Source organism: Meriones unguiculatus, chromosome 1 (genome assembly GCF_030254825.1).
Source record: "Meriones unguiculatus strain TT.TT164.6M chromosome 1, Bangor_MerUng_6.1, whole genome shotgun sequence".
NCBI classification, from domain to species: Eukaryota; Metazoa; Chordata; class Mammalia; order Rodentia; family Muridae; genus Meriones; species Meriones unguiculatus.
Genome location: NC_083349.1, coordinates 5,676,788 through 5,691,718, shown reverse-complemented (window position 1 = coordinate 5,691,718; position 14,931 = coordinate 5,676,788). Strand labels below are relative to the sequence as shown.

Sequence of the window (14,931 nt, the reverse complement as noted above, 5' to 3'; positions counted from 1 at the left end):
CAAAGCAATATTACGTTTCTGGCTAGCCAGACAAAATGTTATCAGCTAACTGTTAAGCTGATTGGTTCTAGGTGAGGTGAGTGAGGGTTTTCTACTCTATACAACTGACTGCAACCAGATAACAAGAGTGCAACCAGATTGTAGCTAAGTGTATAGATAACCAAATATGAGTGGTGACACTATTGAATCACAAGGTCAGCTATGAACAACCACTTCTAGGAAGCAGAGTTGAAAAGTTTAAAATTTTGACCTCAATTTCCCCTTAGAAACAAAATGGAAGCTGAAGACAAAGATGGCTGGGGCTTTGTCTCAAACAGCAGGCTGCAACAGAAGGTCAGTCGCACGTCAGGGGCGGTGAAGCGGTAGACTAAGACAAGTCTGTACTTCTGGAGTTAGCACAAGGAAAGAAAAACAGTGCAGTAAGGAATACCCAGTTACATTTGAACATCAGACAAAAGAAACTTTTTTTTTTTGGCATGAGTAGGATCCAACAAGTGTTTGGGACATTTTCCTACCAAGAAATAAAATGATTATCCATTTTTTAAAAAATCTGAACATCAGTTTAGCCAGAAGTCTCACTCCCCTGCACCCACCAGAACTCCCTTCAAAAGGCACCAACCAAAACTTTTACTTCTGCTTTCTCACTGACCTAGCACCTAAAGGAAAGCCCCCAACCAACAACCACCCACAGCCAGGTCCCCAGGCCAGACATAGCCCTGTCCCTTCCTTCCCAGCTGGGAAGGAAGACATGGCTGGGAAGGACCAGTTCCAAATTTCCCACAACACATTCGGTGGGCAAGTAGATGTGGGGGGAGTGGAGAGAAGGAAAAAGATCAATGGCCTCACAACTTGCCATCAGCAGGGCGTCTTGCACCACTTCCCAGGGCTCAGCTTCCGCCTACATTTCCCCTTCTTTTTCACCCCAGTCAAACACCAACCAGATGGGGAAGGAGGCCTCTTTACGATGTCACTGCTGCTGCTTCTGCTTTTGCTGTTGTGTGGTGAGTAGGCCAGAGGCCAGAGTGACCCAAATTGGGGCTGGGGTTGGGGCTGCAGGTTAAGCCTCTGTCTCCTACAGGGTCTCAACTTCAGGCGGGAGACTATGCCCTACAGGTGAAGAGAGTCGTGAAGGCACAGGAGGGTCTGTGCATTTTGGTGCCCTGCTCTTTCTCTTCCCCTGAAATCCACTGGTATAATTCTTTCTCGGCTTATGGCTACTGGTTCAAAGAAATCAGAAAATCATCACTTGACTTTCCAGTGGCCACAAATAATGAAAACAAAATACTAGAACCAGGAACCCAGGGGCGATTCCAGCTCCTTGGGGATCTCCTCAAAAGGGACTGTTCGTTGCTGATCAAAGATGTGTATTGGAGAGACACAGCAAAGTATTTCTTCCGGATAGAGAGAGGATTTGAGAAATACAGTTTTCTGGATGGGTTCACTCTGCAAGTGGAAGGTAAGAGGTCAACATGACAGGCAGGGACTCCCTGTCTCTCCCTGGGGGAGGGGCACTGGAATATAAACTCTGATGCAAAGAAGACAGCTCCTGGGAGCAGCAGCTGGAGCCACAGGGTTGGTGCCCTCTCCCTCAGCCCTGACTCAGAAGCCAGATATCTTCATCCCTGAGATCCTGGAGCCTGGGCATCCAGTGACAGCTGTCTGCCTGTTTTCCTGGACCTCTGAGCAATGCCCAACTCCTTCTTTCTCCTGGACGGGGGCTGCTGTCTCCACCCAAGAACCCAGACAGCAATCCTGCTATTACTCTGTGCTGAGCTTTACCGCGAGACTTGAGCACCATGACACTGAGCTCACGTGTCGGCTGGAGTTCTCTAGGAAGAGCATGAAAAGGACTGTCCAACTAAGCGTGGCCTGTGAGTGCGATGTGGTATTTGGGGCCAGGTAGAGTTCGGGAGGTGGGAGGTGGAGAGTGCCCCCAGCTCCACGCTCGGAAGAGTTCATGGCTGTGCGCTGGGGATGTGACTTGGCTGGTAGAGTGCTTCCCTGGCTCCCATCCCCATCACCACATAAACTAGAGGTGGTGTTGCACTTCTGTATGCCAGCACTTGGGAGGTGAAGGCAAGAGGCTCAGGAGATCTAGGTCATCCTTGGCTGCACAGGACATATGCAGGCCAGAATCTATGAGATCTTGTCTCGAAGGACAAGAGATGTCTCAGCTGATAAAGAGTTTGACACACAAGTATGGTGGAATGAACTGTGAACCCTCAGAACACACGTAAAAGCTGATCAGTCACTGTGGTCCTACTGGCAACTTCTTTACTTTGTGGGGGGAGCAGGGTGCAGAACAAGCGGGGCCTGAGGAAAGTTAGCTGGGAAGACTGGCCACCTCACTGGCAAGCTCTGACTCAGTGGAAGACCTTGCCTCAGCAAACAATGTGGGCAGTGAGCCAGGAAGACACCCTACCTCAACACCTGGCACCACACACCAATGTGCACCCGTACACATACCCATGCTCACCACCTACATTCAAAAAGAAGGGAGGCGGGCACACCATCCTGGGTGCGCCTGTGGTGTGCCCGTACCCTGGGAGGCAATGGTTGCTTCATTTCTGGCTGGTCACTAGCCTCCCCTGGGATGGTGGTGCTTTTCTTTCGCTGAGATACTATTCCCCTCTGAAGCTGACATATAATCTTCTCCCAGATGCCCCCAGATCTCTTGCTATCAGCATTTTCCGTGACAATGTGTCAGGTACGAGGGTCTCCTGGGATGGTGTAAGGTTGGCCCAGTCCTCTTTGAGAAATGACAAGGGCAACAGAGAAGTGGGGGCAGGCCTGAACTCTTTCTGCTGCCCCCTACCCTCTGTCCTTCTTCCTCTCCCTTTCCTTATATCTGTCTTTCTGCCCATCTTTATCTCTATCTGTGTCTATCTATTTCTATGTCTGTATCCATCTCTATCTCTATGGCCCTCCTCTTCCTCTGTTTCTATATTTCTGTGTCTCTCTACTGCTCTCCTCATTCCTCGCTCTCTCTCTCTATCACTGTCTCTGTCTCCTCTCCATGTGTGTCTCTTTAGTCCCAGAATTGCTTGGAGACACTCCACATCTGGAAGTCCAGCAAGGCCAGTCTCTTCGCCTCCTCTGTACTGCTGACAGCCACCCCCCTGCGGCACTGAGCTGGGCCCTGGAAGACCGAGTCCTCTCTTGGTCCAGCCCTGTGGGTTCCAGATCCCTGGCACTGGAGCTGCCCTGGGTAAAAGCTGCAGACGCTGGACGCTACACCTGCCAAGCAGAGAACACGCTGGGGTCCCAGCAACATACCCTAGACCTCTCTGTGTTGTGTGAGTGTGACCTAGGGAAGGCTCCTGGTCCTGAGGAGGGGAAGGAAGGGACAGGGAGGGACAGGGTTATAAAACCACTGTGCAGCTGTGCTGCTTGTGTGAGGGATTTGCCCACCCATGGCCTCCATTGCTGGGAGGAATGCTCTGCCCAGGGAGAAGGCCCTGGCCTGCCTGGAGCCAGTTCCCTGTCTTCATTGCAGATCCCCCAGAGGACCTGAGAGTAACTGTTTCCCAAGAGAACAGGACAGGTAGATAGATGGGCAAAGGGAGCTGGACATCTGGGTGGGGGATGGGAGGCGTCCCAATTGATGAGCCTCCTGTTGACTCTGCCTCCTGTCCTCCCCAGTGTTGCAAATCCTCAGGAATGTCACCTCCCTCCCAGTCCTGGAGGGCCAGAGCCTGTACCTGGTCTGTGTCACCTATAGCAACCCCCCAGCCAGTCTGAGCTGGGCTGGGGGGACACAGACCCTGATCCCAACCCAGTCTTCAGAGCCTGGGGTGCTGGAGCTGCCTCTGGTCCAGAGGGAACACGAAGGGGAATTCACCTGTGCTGCACAGAACCCACTGGGTGCCCGGAGCATCTCCCTGAGCCTCTCTGTGCACTGTGAGTGGGAGAGGGCTGCCTGGGACCTGTGATGAGAGCCGCCTGCTGACCCTTCTCCTTCCCCACAGACCCTCCGCAGATGTCTAGCCCCTCCTGCTCCTGGGAGGCTGAGGGCCTGCACTGCCACTGCTCCTCCCTAGCCTGGCCCGCCCCCTTCCTGCGCTGGCGCCTGGGGGAGGACCTGCTGGAGGGGAACAGCAGCAATGCCTCCTTCAAGGTCACCTTCAGCTCACTTGGACCCTGGGTCAACAGCTCTGTGAGCCTCTTTGGGGAGGTGGGGCCCAGCCTCTGGCTCAGCTGTGAGGCCAGGAACACCCATGGGGCCCAGACCACCTCTGTCCTACTGCTGCCTGGTAAGGACCCTTTGGGACCAGGGGACTATGGAGGAGGTATTCTCTATAGCTAAGTGGGGTCTGCAGCGGGGCTCTGTGGTTAGAGCAAAGATGCCCAGCCTAGGATGTAGACATGTCTTCTAGAAGGAAAAAGGAAGGAGCTTAAATACAGTATGCAGTAGGCACTGGAGTCCAGCATGCCCAGTGCTGTGGGCATGGGATACGCTCATTCTTTTGCAGATAAGGACAGTCCCTCAGCATTCTCCAAGGGAGCAGTTTTGGGCTTTGGCATTACAGCCCTCCTCGCCCTCTGCCTCATCATGATCCTGTGAGTTGGAAGGAAGTGTTGAGGGAGCGGGATCTGGGCCTCCCGGGAGAGGGCAGACAGAACGGTACATAGCAAGGCAGACGCCCTCCCCTCAGTGTGAAGACCCTACAGAAGAAAGGAGCCCACGACGAAACCTCGAGACCCAAGCTGTCACGCGGCAGCACAGTCCTGGATTACATCAATGTGTTCCCCAAGACCAGGTCCCTGGTGAGTGGCCCACTGTGCTTTCACAGTCAGTACTCCCTCTAATTCTGTCACATTCCCCTTCCCTAACCTCCTGCAGCTTTGCCTTAGAGACATGAAGGTGGGTAAAGCATCCAAGACCAAGTCCACGCCCTGGCTCCCTAAAGACCCTCACATCTTCCTGTTTCCAAGCCTAAGGAACAGAACAGAACCTTTCCATAGGTGGCCTCCATTTCTTCCATTATGTCACCACCAAGCACATGACTAACTACGTGTAACTACTTAATTTGTAGTTGCTGTGCTGGGGATAGAACCCAGAGCCATATGCGTGCCTGGCGCACTCATCCCCTCACTGGGGGATTCTAAGCAGGTACTCTACCACTGAGCCACACTTCCAGTCTCTCTTTGGTAGATGCCAGACAAGTTCTGCACCACTGAACTTTATCCTCAGCCCTACATAATAATTATTAATGTCCTTGTGAGATGGTGCATCCTACTGATTAAACATAGAACTCGAAGTCATCTGCTTGGGCTCATATGCCTTGCTCTTCCCCTTTTTTTGTCATCACTTGGGCCTACTTCCGATACTTCCATAACCCTTTGATCATTCCAAAACATAAAGGTGAAGAAAATCACAGATCAAAGCACCCCGATTCCCTACTTTGGATTTCTGATGCCATCTTCAGGAACTTCATAGCAGGCAGCTTCCACCTGTGTCTTACAAGACGGACCGTGTGGTCGTCACACAGACAATCCTGTTTTTTTAATTTCCAATTTTAACTTTTCTTTAGTAGTGTTTGTTAAAAACTAAAAATAAGAAGAAGCAGGGGGACAAGCGGGATTCTCTTCGAGAGGTTTATTAAGGGGGTATGGAGGAAGTGGGTAGCAGGGCATGGTAGGGAAAGAGAGGGAAAGGAGGGATGGGACGACCCAGAGAAAGAGAAAGAGAAGAGTGTAAGAGTAAGAGAGAGACCACGTGTGGGATCGGCCCTTTTAAGGGGCACGATAACCACGCCTTCCAGGTGTGGCCACTGGGTGGCGACATATGATGACATCATAGGTCGCTGGGCAACCCAGAAGCAGATTGTGTTCCAAAATACTAACATTCCTCCCTTTTTCTATAATTAAAAATAGGGAGCTTGGGCTGCTTTTTATAAGGTAAGTTAAAGTATATAAATTTAGGCTCATTGGAAGCAGCTCTTGGTTGTCATGCAAGAGGTTGAGAGAGAGAAGAATTATAGCAACAAAATGGTCAGATTGCAAGGTCAAGAGTAGGGGAAGCTTCTGCCCTGGAAAATTTAGGGTAGAGGGTTGTTAACAGAGAGAATTGCCAGCCATGCAAGGCAGCAGCAGGTAGGGACTGCGGAACACTAGGAGAACCTGGAACCACTTGTCCTGGTCCTGAAGCACACCATTTCAGCCTTTTGTTAACAAGTGAATAACGGGCGTAGATTCTTTTCTGGCTACTTCCTGCTGACACTGGGGGTGCTGTAGGGAGGTCAAAAGGCTGAAATGTTGGCCAAGTCCAGAAAGAATAGGCTGTTTTGATGCTTTCCAGGGTCTGTGAGAACATCCATGGCTGGGAGGGAAGGTGCAGGTCCAGCTTGTTGGAAGTCTGTGAGGTCAGAGCTGAACACCTGTAGCTTGTTGAAACTTACTTGATCTTAACTTTAGTGTAAGCATAGACATTATGGCGGCGGCGGCATTGTGGCAGATGGCGGGTGGAACTCCTTAGATTGAGGTTTTATGGTTAGAAGTTTAGTAGGAGAACAGGAGGAACAGAGAGGAGATTTAGAGCGAAGGAGAAAGAAAGCCTGGGTACCTCCTTCCCTTTACCAGTTTGATGACAATGTTTGAGATTACGTAAAATACTGGGATTTAATGTGCCCTTAATCGGCCAGTTTGGACCCTTACCTAAGAGTATGTAGGCCAGGTTTTATTATACAGGCGTATGAGTTTGGAAGTTTTTAACTGGGGTTGTAAATGCAGTTTTAATATTTTTTTTAGAAGACATCTCAGTGGAGAAGCTGAGGGAATAGACGGTGTCGTATGGGCGTTCCCCATCGGGAACGAGAGAGATGTGACCTTTAATGGTGTCCCAGAAAAAGGCGAGCCTCTAGAGAGACCGGTCCAGTCTGGTCCAATATCTCGTCAGATTTTGGCCAGGGACTGGGGCACGGTGCCCCGTGGCATGGCCGAGAGAACACGATTTTGCCTAGCTAGGGCTTTATGCAAGAGCAGGTAGAGAGAAACCGCGTGTAGAAAGCTCTCCCAGGGGAAACTGAGGCCCTAGTAGAGACGGGGTCTAGCAATAGGGATTAACCATAGTCAGAGGAGTGGGGAGGTGCCGGACTCTCATCAGTCACTCTCCCCTTGCCCAGAGAAACGTTTATGCTGACCAAAAGGGAAACTCACCAATCCAGCCGGTGTTGGATGCCTCCGTAGCAATCTGGTAGCAAGAAAGTGGAGATCTTGGGTGGATTTGGAGAAAAATAGGTCTCCAGAAGCCCCGGTGGGTGCCGGCATTACCCGTTCGGTGTGGTTACTGGAGGTAACCTATCCCGGCCAAAATGCACCGATGTTAGGAGCAACGCACCAATGTTGGAAAACGTGCGCCTGTGCACCTGTGGAGGTTACACGCGGGTTCACAAATCACACCACAAGATCGGTTCCACGTGGGAGGTTTATCAGGGGAAGGGGGTTTGCAGAGAGAGAGAGAGAGAGAGGAGGAGGAGAGAAAGAGAAGAGAGTAAGAGGGAGGAGAAAAAGAGAGAAGAGAAGGAGGGGGGTCTCCAGTTCTCTTATAGGGTGACCCAGGACATGTGCAGGTAATTCCAGGTGGTCTGGGTGTCTTCACAAATGCCTGATAACCGGTTTGTCAGGTCCCTTGGGGCTGGCTGTAGAAGTGCCTGCCTACTGATCTCTACAGTTGGCCAAGTCCAGGAAGAATAGGCTGCTTTGATGCTTTCCAGGGTCTGCGAGAACATTCATGGCTGGGAGGGAAGGTTCAGGTCCAGCTTGTTGGAAGTCTGTGAGGTCAGAGTTGAACACCTGCAAGCTTGTTGGAAGTCCGTGAGGTCAGAACTGAACACCTGTAGCTGCTTTGGCGCTGTTGTGGCTATAGGAAACACCTGTGTCTGGCAGGACACTGAAACACATATATAGGCAAAAGATAAAGTTGAGTATGGAGAAAACCCTGTAGGTATACATTGAAAGGTTTGGATCGATGAGGCTTGTACATGGGAACCTCTGTCTACCTGGAGGGGACTTTTATTTACCCAGTCACTGGCAATATTTAAAGAAGGCTTTGTTTTCGATCTGTCATTGAGGTGAGGTTTGGTTACAGAAGCATGTGAACTTAGAGGCCCTAATGCCAGCTGGCACTAGGTGTAGAAACCTGAAATTCTCCAGCCTGTCTGTAGGGATGGGTGTCTGGGCATCTCTCATTGGGGGCAGAGAAGTCAAGACCTTCCAGTGGTGTCCCAAGGGAAAGTGACTCCAAGTGAGGGTCCTGCCTGGTCAATAGCTCGTCAGCTCTTAGCCAGAGACCAGGGCACGGTGCCCGGTGAGGCATGGCCAAAGCATGACAGTTTTCCTAGTGCTAGGTCTTCCCACAAGCAAGTGAGAGAGGGCCCATGAGCAGGTGAGAGGGCAAGCTAGTGGGGAGAGGAACCGTCTGCGAGAGGGGACGTACTGCCCAAGGAAGAATGTGGCCCTAAAATGGAGGTCAGCATAGAGGGTCAACCCTAGACAATTAAGGCTACGGCTGAGGGGGGGTCCCTCCGTCTCAAAAGATAGTAGGAAGTTGCCAGAGCTCTGTGGTCAAACTTCCCCTACCAAGAGAGGTGTTTATGCTGAGAAAATGGAGTGAACTCATCAATCCAGCCAGTGGTTGCATGCAGTAAACAGCAGTCTGGTAGCCAGGAAAGGAAGTCCCAAAACCAGGGAAGGGGAGGAGTCCCACCTTTTGAGATAGGCAATTGGTGCAGTACTTATCTGGAGTCCAATTGACCTGAGAGGTGGATTTAGGTGGAGTTTTTGCAGCTTACAAGAATTACTTTTAAGTTTTAAGAAGGAGATAAAATTTTAGACGTGTTAGTATCACAATTGTACTCTGCGCAGAGAAAAAGGCAGTAGACATACATATGTGTTAACGGCATAAGTACTTTTTAAGGTGAACTCTGAAAAGGCAAAAGCCTTTTATGAAGTAAAAGGGAAACTCACTTGATCTTAACTTTAGTATAAGCATACACATTATGGAGGCTTGCAATCTTGAGCTTAGGACCATAATAGTGGAATAGTGGTATAGTGGAATGTTTTTGTATCAGAGTTAGATTAATAAATTAGAGTCCTATTAATAAAGGTCAAAACTCTGGACAGTCAATATAACAGTAGCATAACAACAGTAGCATAACAACAGGAAGAAATATTAAGCCTTTTTACCTATTTAAGATACCTTAAATCACCTTAGACCTTGTAATCTTTATAACTTGCATTTACCAACCTTAAAACATTTTTTAGACCCTCAAACATTTATAAGTTGCATTACCAATCTTAAGACACATTTTTAGACTCTCAAACATGTATAACTTGTATTTATTAACCTTAAGACATCTCTCAAATATGTTTTTTGAGAGGGACCTTTGCATTTAGTTATTTACCATGAGACATAGTTGAAACTGCTATGAACATTTATTGTCCTTTTAGCTAAAGGGATGGTAAAAGGTTTCATTTAGGCCTGTTTCTTGAGTCTGGACTGTGTCTAGGCCTGAAAATAGCAGCTCTAGGACTTAGGCTTAAGGCCTGGTTCTCCTGCATATGAAGAGAGCTGGGAAGGCGTAGGTGCAGTTTTGTAGGGGCCAAAAGAAGGTTCAGATTCTCTGCAGTTAGGTGCCAGAAAGGGGTGCTGATAAGAAAACTTGGGTCCTCTGGAAGTGTAGCAAGCACTCTTAACTGCTGAGCCATCTCTCTAGCTCCAACCCCTGCTTTTTATTTTTTTCTTCACAACATTCATGCTTGCCTTTATTACATCATTGTTTATGTGCTGTTTCCCTTTTTGTTCCCCCAAAGCTAGATCCCCAGTTCCTAAGTCAGTGTCTGGCAAATGCTAGGTGTACAGCTGCTTGCTGAGTTAGTAAGTGAAGGATGTTTGCTCTCTCCTCAGGCTCGGAAGTGCAAGGCCAAACCAGAAACTCCTTCCAGGGTCCCACCCCTGGATGCTCAGTTCCCCAAATCAAAGAAGAACCAGGAGGAGCCACATGTTACATCTCCTGGCTGCCCAGGCCCCAGATCATCCTCTCAGGCCCCAGTCTCTGAGAATAATCCAGAGGAACTCCATTATGCTGCTCTCACCTTCTCCCGCCTCAGACTGGGGGATACCCAGGATCCCCAGGATGCCCAGGATGCCTCTTCTGATTATGCAGAAGTCAGATTCCACTGATGGCACCTTGGACTTTAGGACTGAGACCACCCACAGGGAAAATGGTACAGCAGTGAAGAAGGCCTCCAAAGAGCGCAGCTTCTTAGTTGGCCATGATAACACAAGCCTTTGATTCTAGCACTTGGGAGGCAGAGGCAGGCAAATCTCTGTGAGTTCTAGGCCAGCCTGGTCTACAGAGTGAGTCCAGGACAGCCAGGGATGTTACTCAGAGAAACCTTGTCTCGAAAATAAATAAATATAGATTCTCTCCTTAAAAATAATCCTGAGCGGGAGCAGGGAGCAGGTGGGTAAATGTGCTTGTCACCAAGACTGATGAACTCTGAGACTGATCTCCAGGATCCACAGGGTGGAAGGATCCTCCCACAAGCTGCTCTCTGAGTCCCCCCGCCCCTCATGTGCATCACGGCTCACACACATGCATGCACATGTAAGTGAAACAAATAAATGCGCAGAACAACTTACTTGAAAGATGACAGCTCTTGTTTGGGTATGCTCTAAGTGTGTCTCTCAAAGGCTTATGTGCTAGACATGTAGCCCACTTTTTGGCAGGTGGAGGAGTGATGTGCTCTTTCAGGGATGGGACATGGCGGAAGGTGTTAGGTCAGAGGCATTGCACAACCCTTGGAAGGTGTCAATGCTAGTTTCAGAGTGGACTGTGGGCTTAGATTTTTCACCAAACCTACTTTATTTAAGGTTCTTAAGCAACTTTTCCTCCCTTCCAACTCTCCTCCACCCGTAACCTTAGGTAGGAGATTAGTAGGGATTGTAAAGAGTTGTAGTTCTCTTTTATCTACTTCCTGATGATTAGGGTTGGTGGGTCATTAGGGGATTACCGGACTCAGTCATCATGATACCATCACATGACAAAACTCAGCCTTCAAGGAAATCAGAAATTTCCACTTCTGTGTACCAGTTCTCAAGAGAAGTTACAAGTTTGGTAGGGTTGGTGAAGATCCTTTCCCAATCTGTGGGTAGTCAATTTCTTCTGATGACAGTGTCTTTGCCTTATACAAGCTTTTCAGTTTCATAAAGTCCCATTTATTGATTGTTGCTCCTAGAGCCTGTGCTGTTGGTGTTCTGCTCAGGAGGTTGTCTCCTGTGCCAATGAGTTCCAGGCTCTTCCCCACTTTTTCTTCTAACAGGTTTAGTGTATCTGGTTTTATGTTGAGGTCTTTGATCCACTTGGACTTTAGTTTTGTGCAGGGTGATAGTATGGATCATGCATTTTTCTACATGTAGCCACCCAGTTAGACCAGCACCATTTGTTGAAGGTGCTATCTTTTTTTCCATTGTATGGTTTTGGCATCTTTGTCAAAAATCAGGTGTCCATATATGTGTGGGTTTATTTCTGGGTCTTCTATTCAGTTCCATTGATCCACCATTCTGTTTCTATGCAAGTACTATGCAGAACTAAACAGAGAATTCTCGATAGAGGAATATCAAATAGCAGAGAAACACTTAAAGAAATGCTCAACGTCATTAGTCATCAGGGAAATGCAAATAAAAATGACCCTGAGATTTCACCTTACACCCATCAGAATGGCTAAGATCAAAAACTCAAGTGACAGCACACGGTGGAGAGGTTGTGGAGAAAGGGGAACCCTCCTCCACTGCTGGTGGGAATGTAAACTTGTACAACCACTCTGGAAATCAATCTGGTCTTTCTCAGACAATTAGGAATAGTGCTTCCTCAAGATCCAGCCATACCACTTCTAGGCATATATACAAAAGCAGCTCAAGTACACAATAAGGATATTTGCTCAACCATGTTTGTAGCAGCTTTATTTGTAACAGCCAGAAGCTGGAAACAACCAAGATGCCCCTCAACTGAGGACACAGAAAGTATGGTACATCTATACAATGGAATACTACTCAGCAATAAAAAAACAAGGAATTCATGAAATTTGCAGGTAAATGGTGGGAACTGGAAAAGATCATCCTGAGTGAGCTGTCCCAGAAGCAAAAAGACACACACAGTATATACTCACTCATATAGACATATAATATAGGATAAACCTACTAAAATCTGTACACCTAAAGAAACTAATCAAGAGGGAGAACTCTGGCTAAAATGCTCAATCTCCATCCAGAAAGGCAAAGAGGATGGACATCAGAAAAAGGAGAAAAGAGGGAACAAGTTAGAAGCCTGACACAGAGGGCCTCTGAAAGACTCTGCCCTGCAGACTATCAAAGCAGATGCTGATACTTATGACCAACCTTTGAGGAGATTGCAGGGAATCTTATGAAAGAAGTGGGAGTTAGTAAGACCTGGAGGGGGCAGAAGCTCCACAAGGAGAGCAACAGATCCAAAAAATCAGGGCACATGAGTCTTTCCTGAGACTGATACTCCAACCAAGTAGCATGCATGGAGATAACCCAGAATCCCTGCACAGATGTAACCCATGGCCTCCATAGTAATGGGAAGAGGGACTGCCTCTGACATAAAGTGATTGGCCTGCTCTTTGATCACCTCCCCCTGAGGGGGAAGCAGCCTTACCAGGCCACAGAGGAAGACAATGCAGCCACTCCTGATGAGACCTAACAGACTAGGATCAGAAGGAAGGAAAAGAAGACCTCCCCTACCAGTGGACTTGGGGAGGGGCATTCGTGGAGAAGGAGGAAGAAGGGAGGGATTGGGAGGGAGGAGGGAGGGAACTATAGGGGGGATACAAAGTAAATAAAGTGTAATTAATAAAAAAAATTTGAAATAAAAAAAGCAAAAAGAAATTACATTTTGTATCTGAAGGTCAGAGAACAACTTAGGGAAGTCAGCTCTGTCCTTTCATCAGGTAGGACCTGAGGCTTGAACTCAGGCCTCCAACTTGGTTGCAAGTATCCTAACCTGATAAGCCATTATACTGGCCCAGGAAAGGGTTTTAACAGAAACAGGCCTGGATCTGCCATTAGTAAAATGAAGCTTTCTTGTGCTTACACATCTTGAAGGTAATGATCCCTGATGGGCTGGTTGAGGAGGGGTCCTGGCCATTCCTCAAGTTCAAGCTGGCTCTCCTGACTCCCAGCCTGATGTTCTTCCCCACCCCGACCCATTAACACAACACTTCTGGGAGTTCTGGGTGCTAACAGCTCTCCCTCAAGTCCTAAGCCGTTATTGCAGAAGTTACAGCCTTAACACACGTATTTTGAAATAACTGACTTCTGCCCAAATCTGTTACTTACTTTTTTTCCAAGGATAAAGAAACCTTCAAGTGTGGCTTCAGAGTTGACGCAGACTATAATAGCATCTGCTATCCCTTATGCTGCTCACGGACACCCAGCCTGCTTTCCCTGAAGAGCCTTCCAGTGTCCAGCCTGAAAACGGCAGTGTTCCCCCACTCCAGGGTCTACTTGGGCCTCTCCCACCACCCATGTTTATGTGTATATTTGTATGTGTGTGGATACACACGTGTTAATGTGTGTGCCTGTGTGTGTGTGTGTGTGCAGCTCTGATTTTTTTAACACTCTGCCTGGGCTGGTGACAGTTTAGCAGGTAAAGGTACCTGCTGCCAAGCTGATGACCTGGGTTCTATCCCTGGGATCCAAAAGATGAGAGGAAAGAATTAATTGAAATGCAGTGAATAGAATAAACAATAAAGCTTAACCCAGCCCTAAATCAAAAGCTTAAACCCAACTCAAATTCCAGTTTCTCTCCCACAGCCAACTGTGGTTCACCTGGCGCCTGACCTAGAAGAGGTAGACCAGTTGACTTGAGAGAACTTTTATTTATCTCATCCCCACTTCTGAGCCTTGTCTGAAAAGTCTTGGGGATACAATGACTGCTAATGGGACAAGCAATTCTTGACCTAAATGGCCATAACTGTGGCTTCTCTTGGCTCAAGCTGCATGGTGAGTATCCAAAAATGGGCTTTCCTTGGAGCAAAAGCAGGAGGATGTGTGCAGCAGAATGCCACCTGTAGCGGTCTTTTTCTTAACTCTACTTTATTTGGGGTGTTTAGGCCTCTCCCTCCCTTCCACCAACACCCCAACCTTAAACAGGAGAGAGAAAAGGTCAGTGGGTAGAGGGGGCCCAGACTCCTCTACTTCCTCTGGCTGCTGAGGGTCAAGGGGTTCTTTTAGGTCTTTATACCAATCTCCCTCAACCCAGACACAGCCAAAAGCCTCCTCCACACTGCCATACCCCGAAGCATTTCTCTCCGTGTGTCTGCTCCAAACCGCTACATTGTCTCTGGGACTCTGGGACTCTGGTCTCTGGTCTCTCCAAACTTTTCCGCGCCACGCGCCAACACTGAGCGCCACACTGAATGCCACCATATGTTTTCCTTCTTGACTGCATATTTACACTCTCAGGGTCCTAGACCATGCCCCTCTCTGTGCTGCACGAGGAAGGCAGTTGCCAGCTGCCAAAGATGATGCCAGCACGTGACAATTAACAGGTGTGGCCAAACGATAGCCCAACTAAAATCCCACACTTGGGACTAAAACAAAAGCGTATTTACATAACATACAAAGAAACCAAAACTTCCATTACAGACATGGTTGGCCACAAGGAAATTTCCTCAATTTTTTTGTCTGGGGGGTATAGATAAGGATTTATTCACTTTATGGCTAGGAGTGTTTTGCCTGCATATCTATAAGAGTACTATGTACAGGCCTGCTGCGTGGGGTGCTCAGAAGAGATCACCAGATCCCCAAACCTGGAGTTACAGGTGGTTGTGAGCTGTCATGTGGGTGCGGGGAACTGAACCCAGGCTCTTTGGAAGAGCAGCCAGTGCTCTTAAGCACTGAGCCAT

General features: G+C 48.4%; 1 protein-coding gene across 3 annotated transcripts; it reads left to right on the top strand.

Moving 5' to 3' along the window:
- The first annotated feature begins 718 nt into the window (after window positions 1-718).
- Siglec10 (sialic acid binding Ig like lectin 10) lies at window positions 719-10,644 on the top strand. 3 transcript variants are annotated; one of them, XM_021645827.2, is made up of 11 exons: window positions 722-1,001; window positions 1,079-1,456; window positions 1,593-1,871; window positions 2,660-2,707; window positions 3,033-3,296; window positions 3,497-3,544; window positions 3,643-3,900; window positions 3,969-4,253; window positions 4,473-4,560; window positions 4,656-4,767; window positions 9,908-10,644. In XM_021645827.2, the coding sequence occupies exons 1-11, from the start codon at window positions 749-751 to the stop codon at window positions 10,181-10,183; spliced, it is 2,289 nt and encodes a 762-aa protein (XP_021501502.2). In that variant the 5' UTR covers window positions 722-748; the 3' UTR covers window positions 10,184-10,644. The 3 variants fall into 3 exon arrangements, with proteins under 3 accessions (XP_021501503.2, XP_021501502.2, XP_021501504.2); XM_021645828.2 differs by lacking the exon at window positions 2,660-2,707 and having other exon boundaries at window positions 719-1,001; XM_021645829.2 differs by lacking the exon at window positions 3,969-4,253.
- The last annotated feature ends 4,287 nt before the right edge of the window (window positions 10,645-14,931 follow it).

What these genes read in the sequence shown, in the direction of transcription:
- Siglec10 (XM_021645827.2), top strand. Translation starts at nt 749, where the DNA reads ATGGCTGGGAAGGACCAGTTCCAAATTTCCCACAACACATTCGGTGGG. An exon ending in TTCCCAAGAGAACAGGACAG is followed by an intron (nt 3,545 to 3,642) that starts GTAGATAGATGG and finishes TGTCCTCCCCAG; the next exon opens with TGTTGCAAATCCTCAGGAAT. An exon ending in CTCTGTCCTACTGCTGCCTG is followed by an intron (nt 4,254 to 4,472) that starts GTAAGGACCCTT and finishes ATTCTTTTGCAG; the next exon opens with ATAAGGACAGTCCCTCAGCA.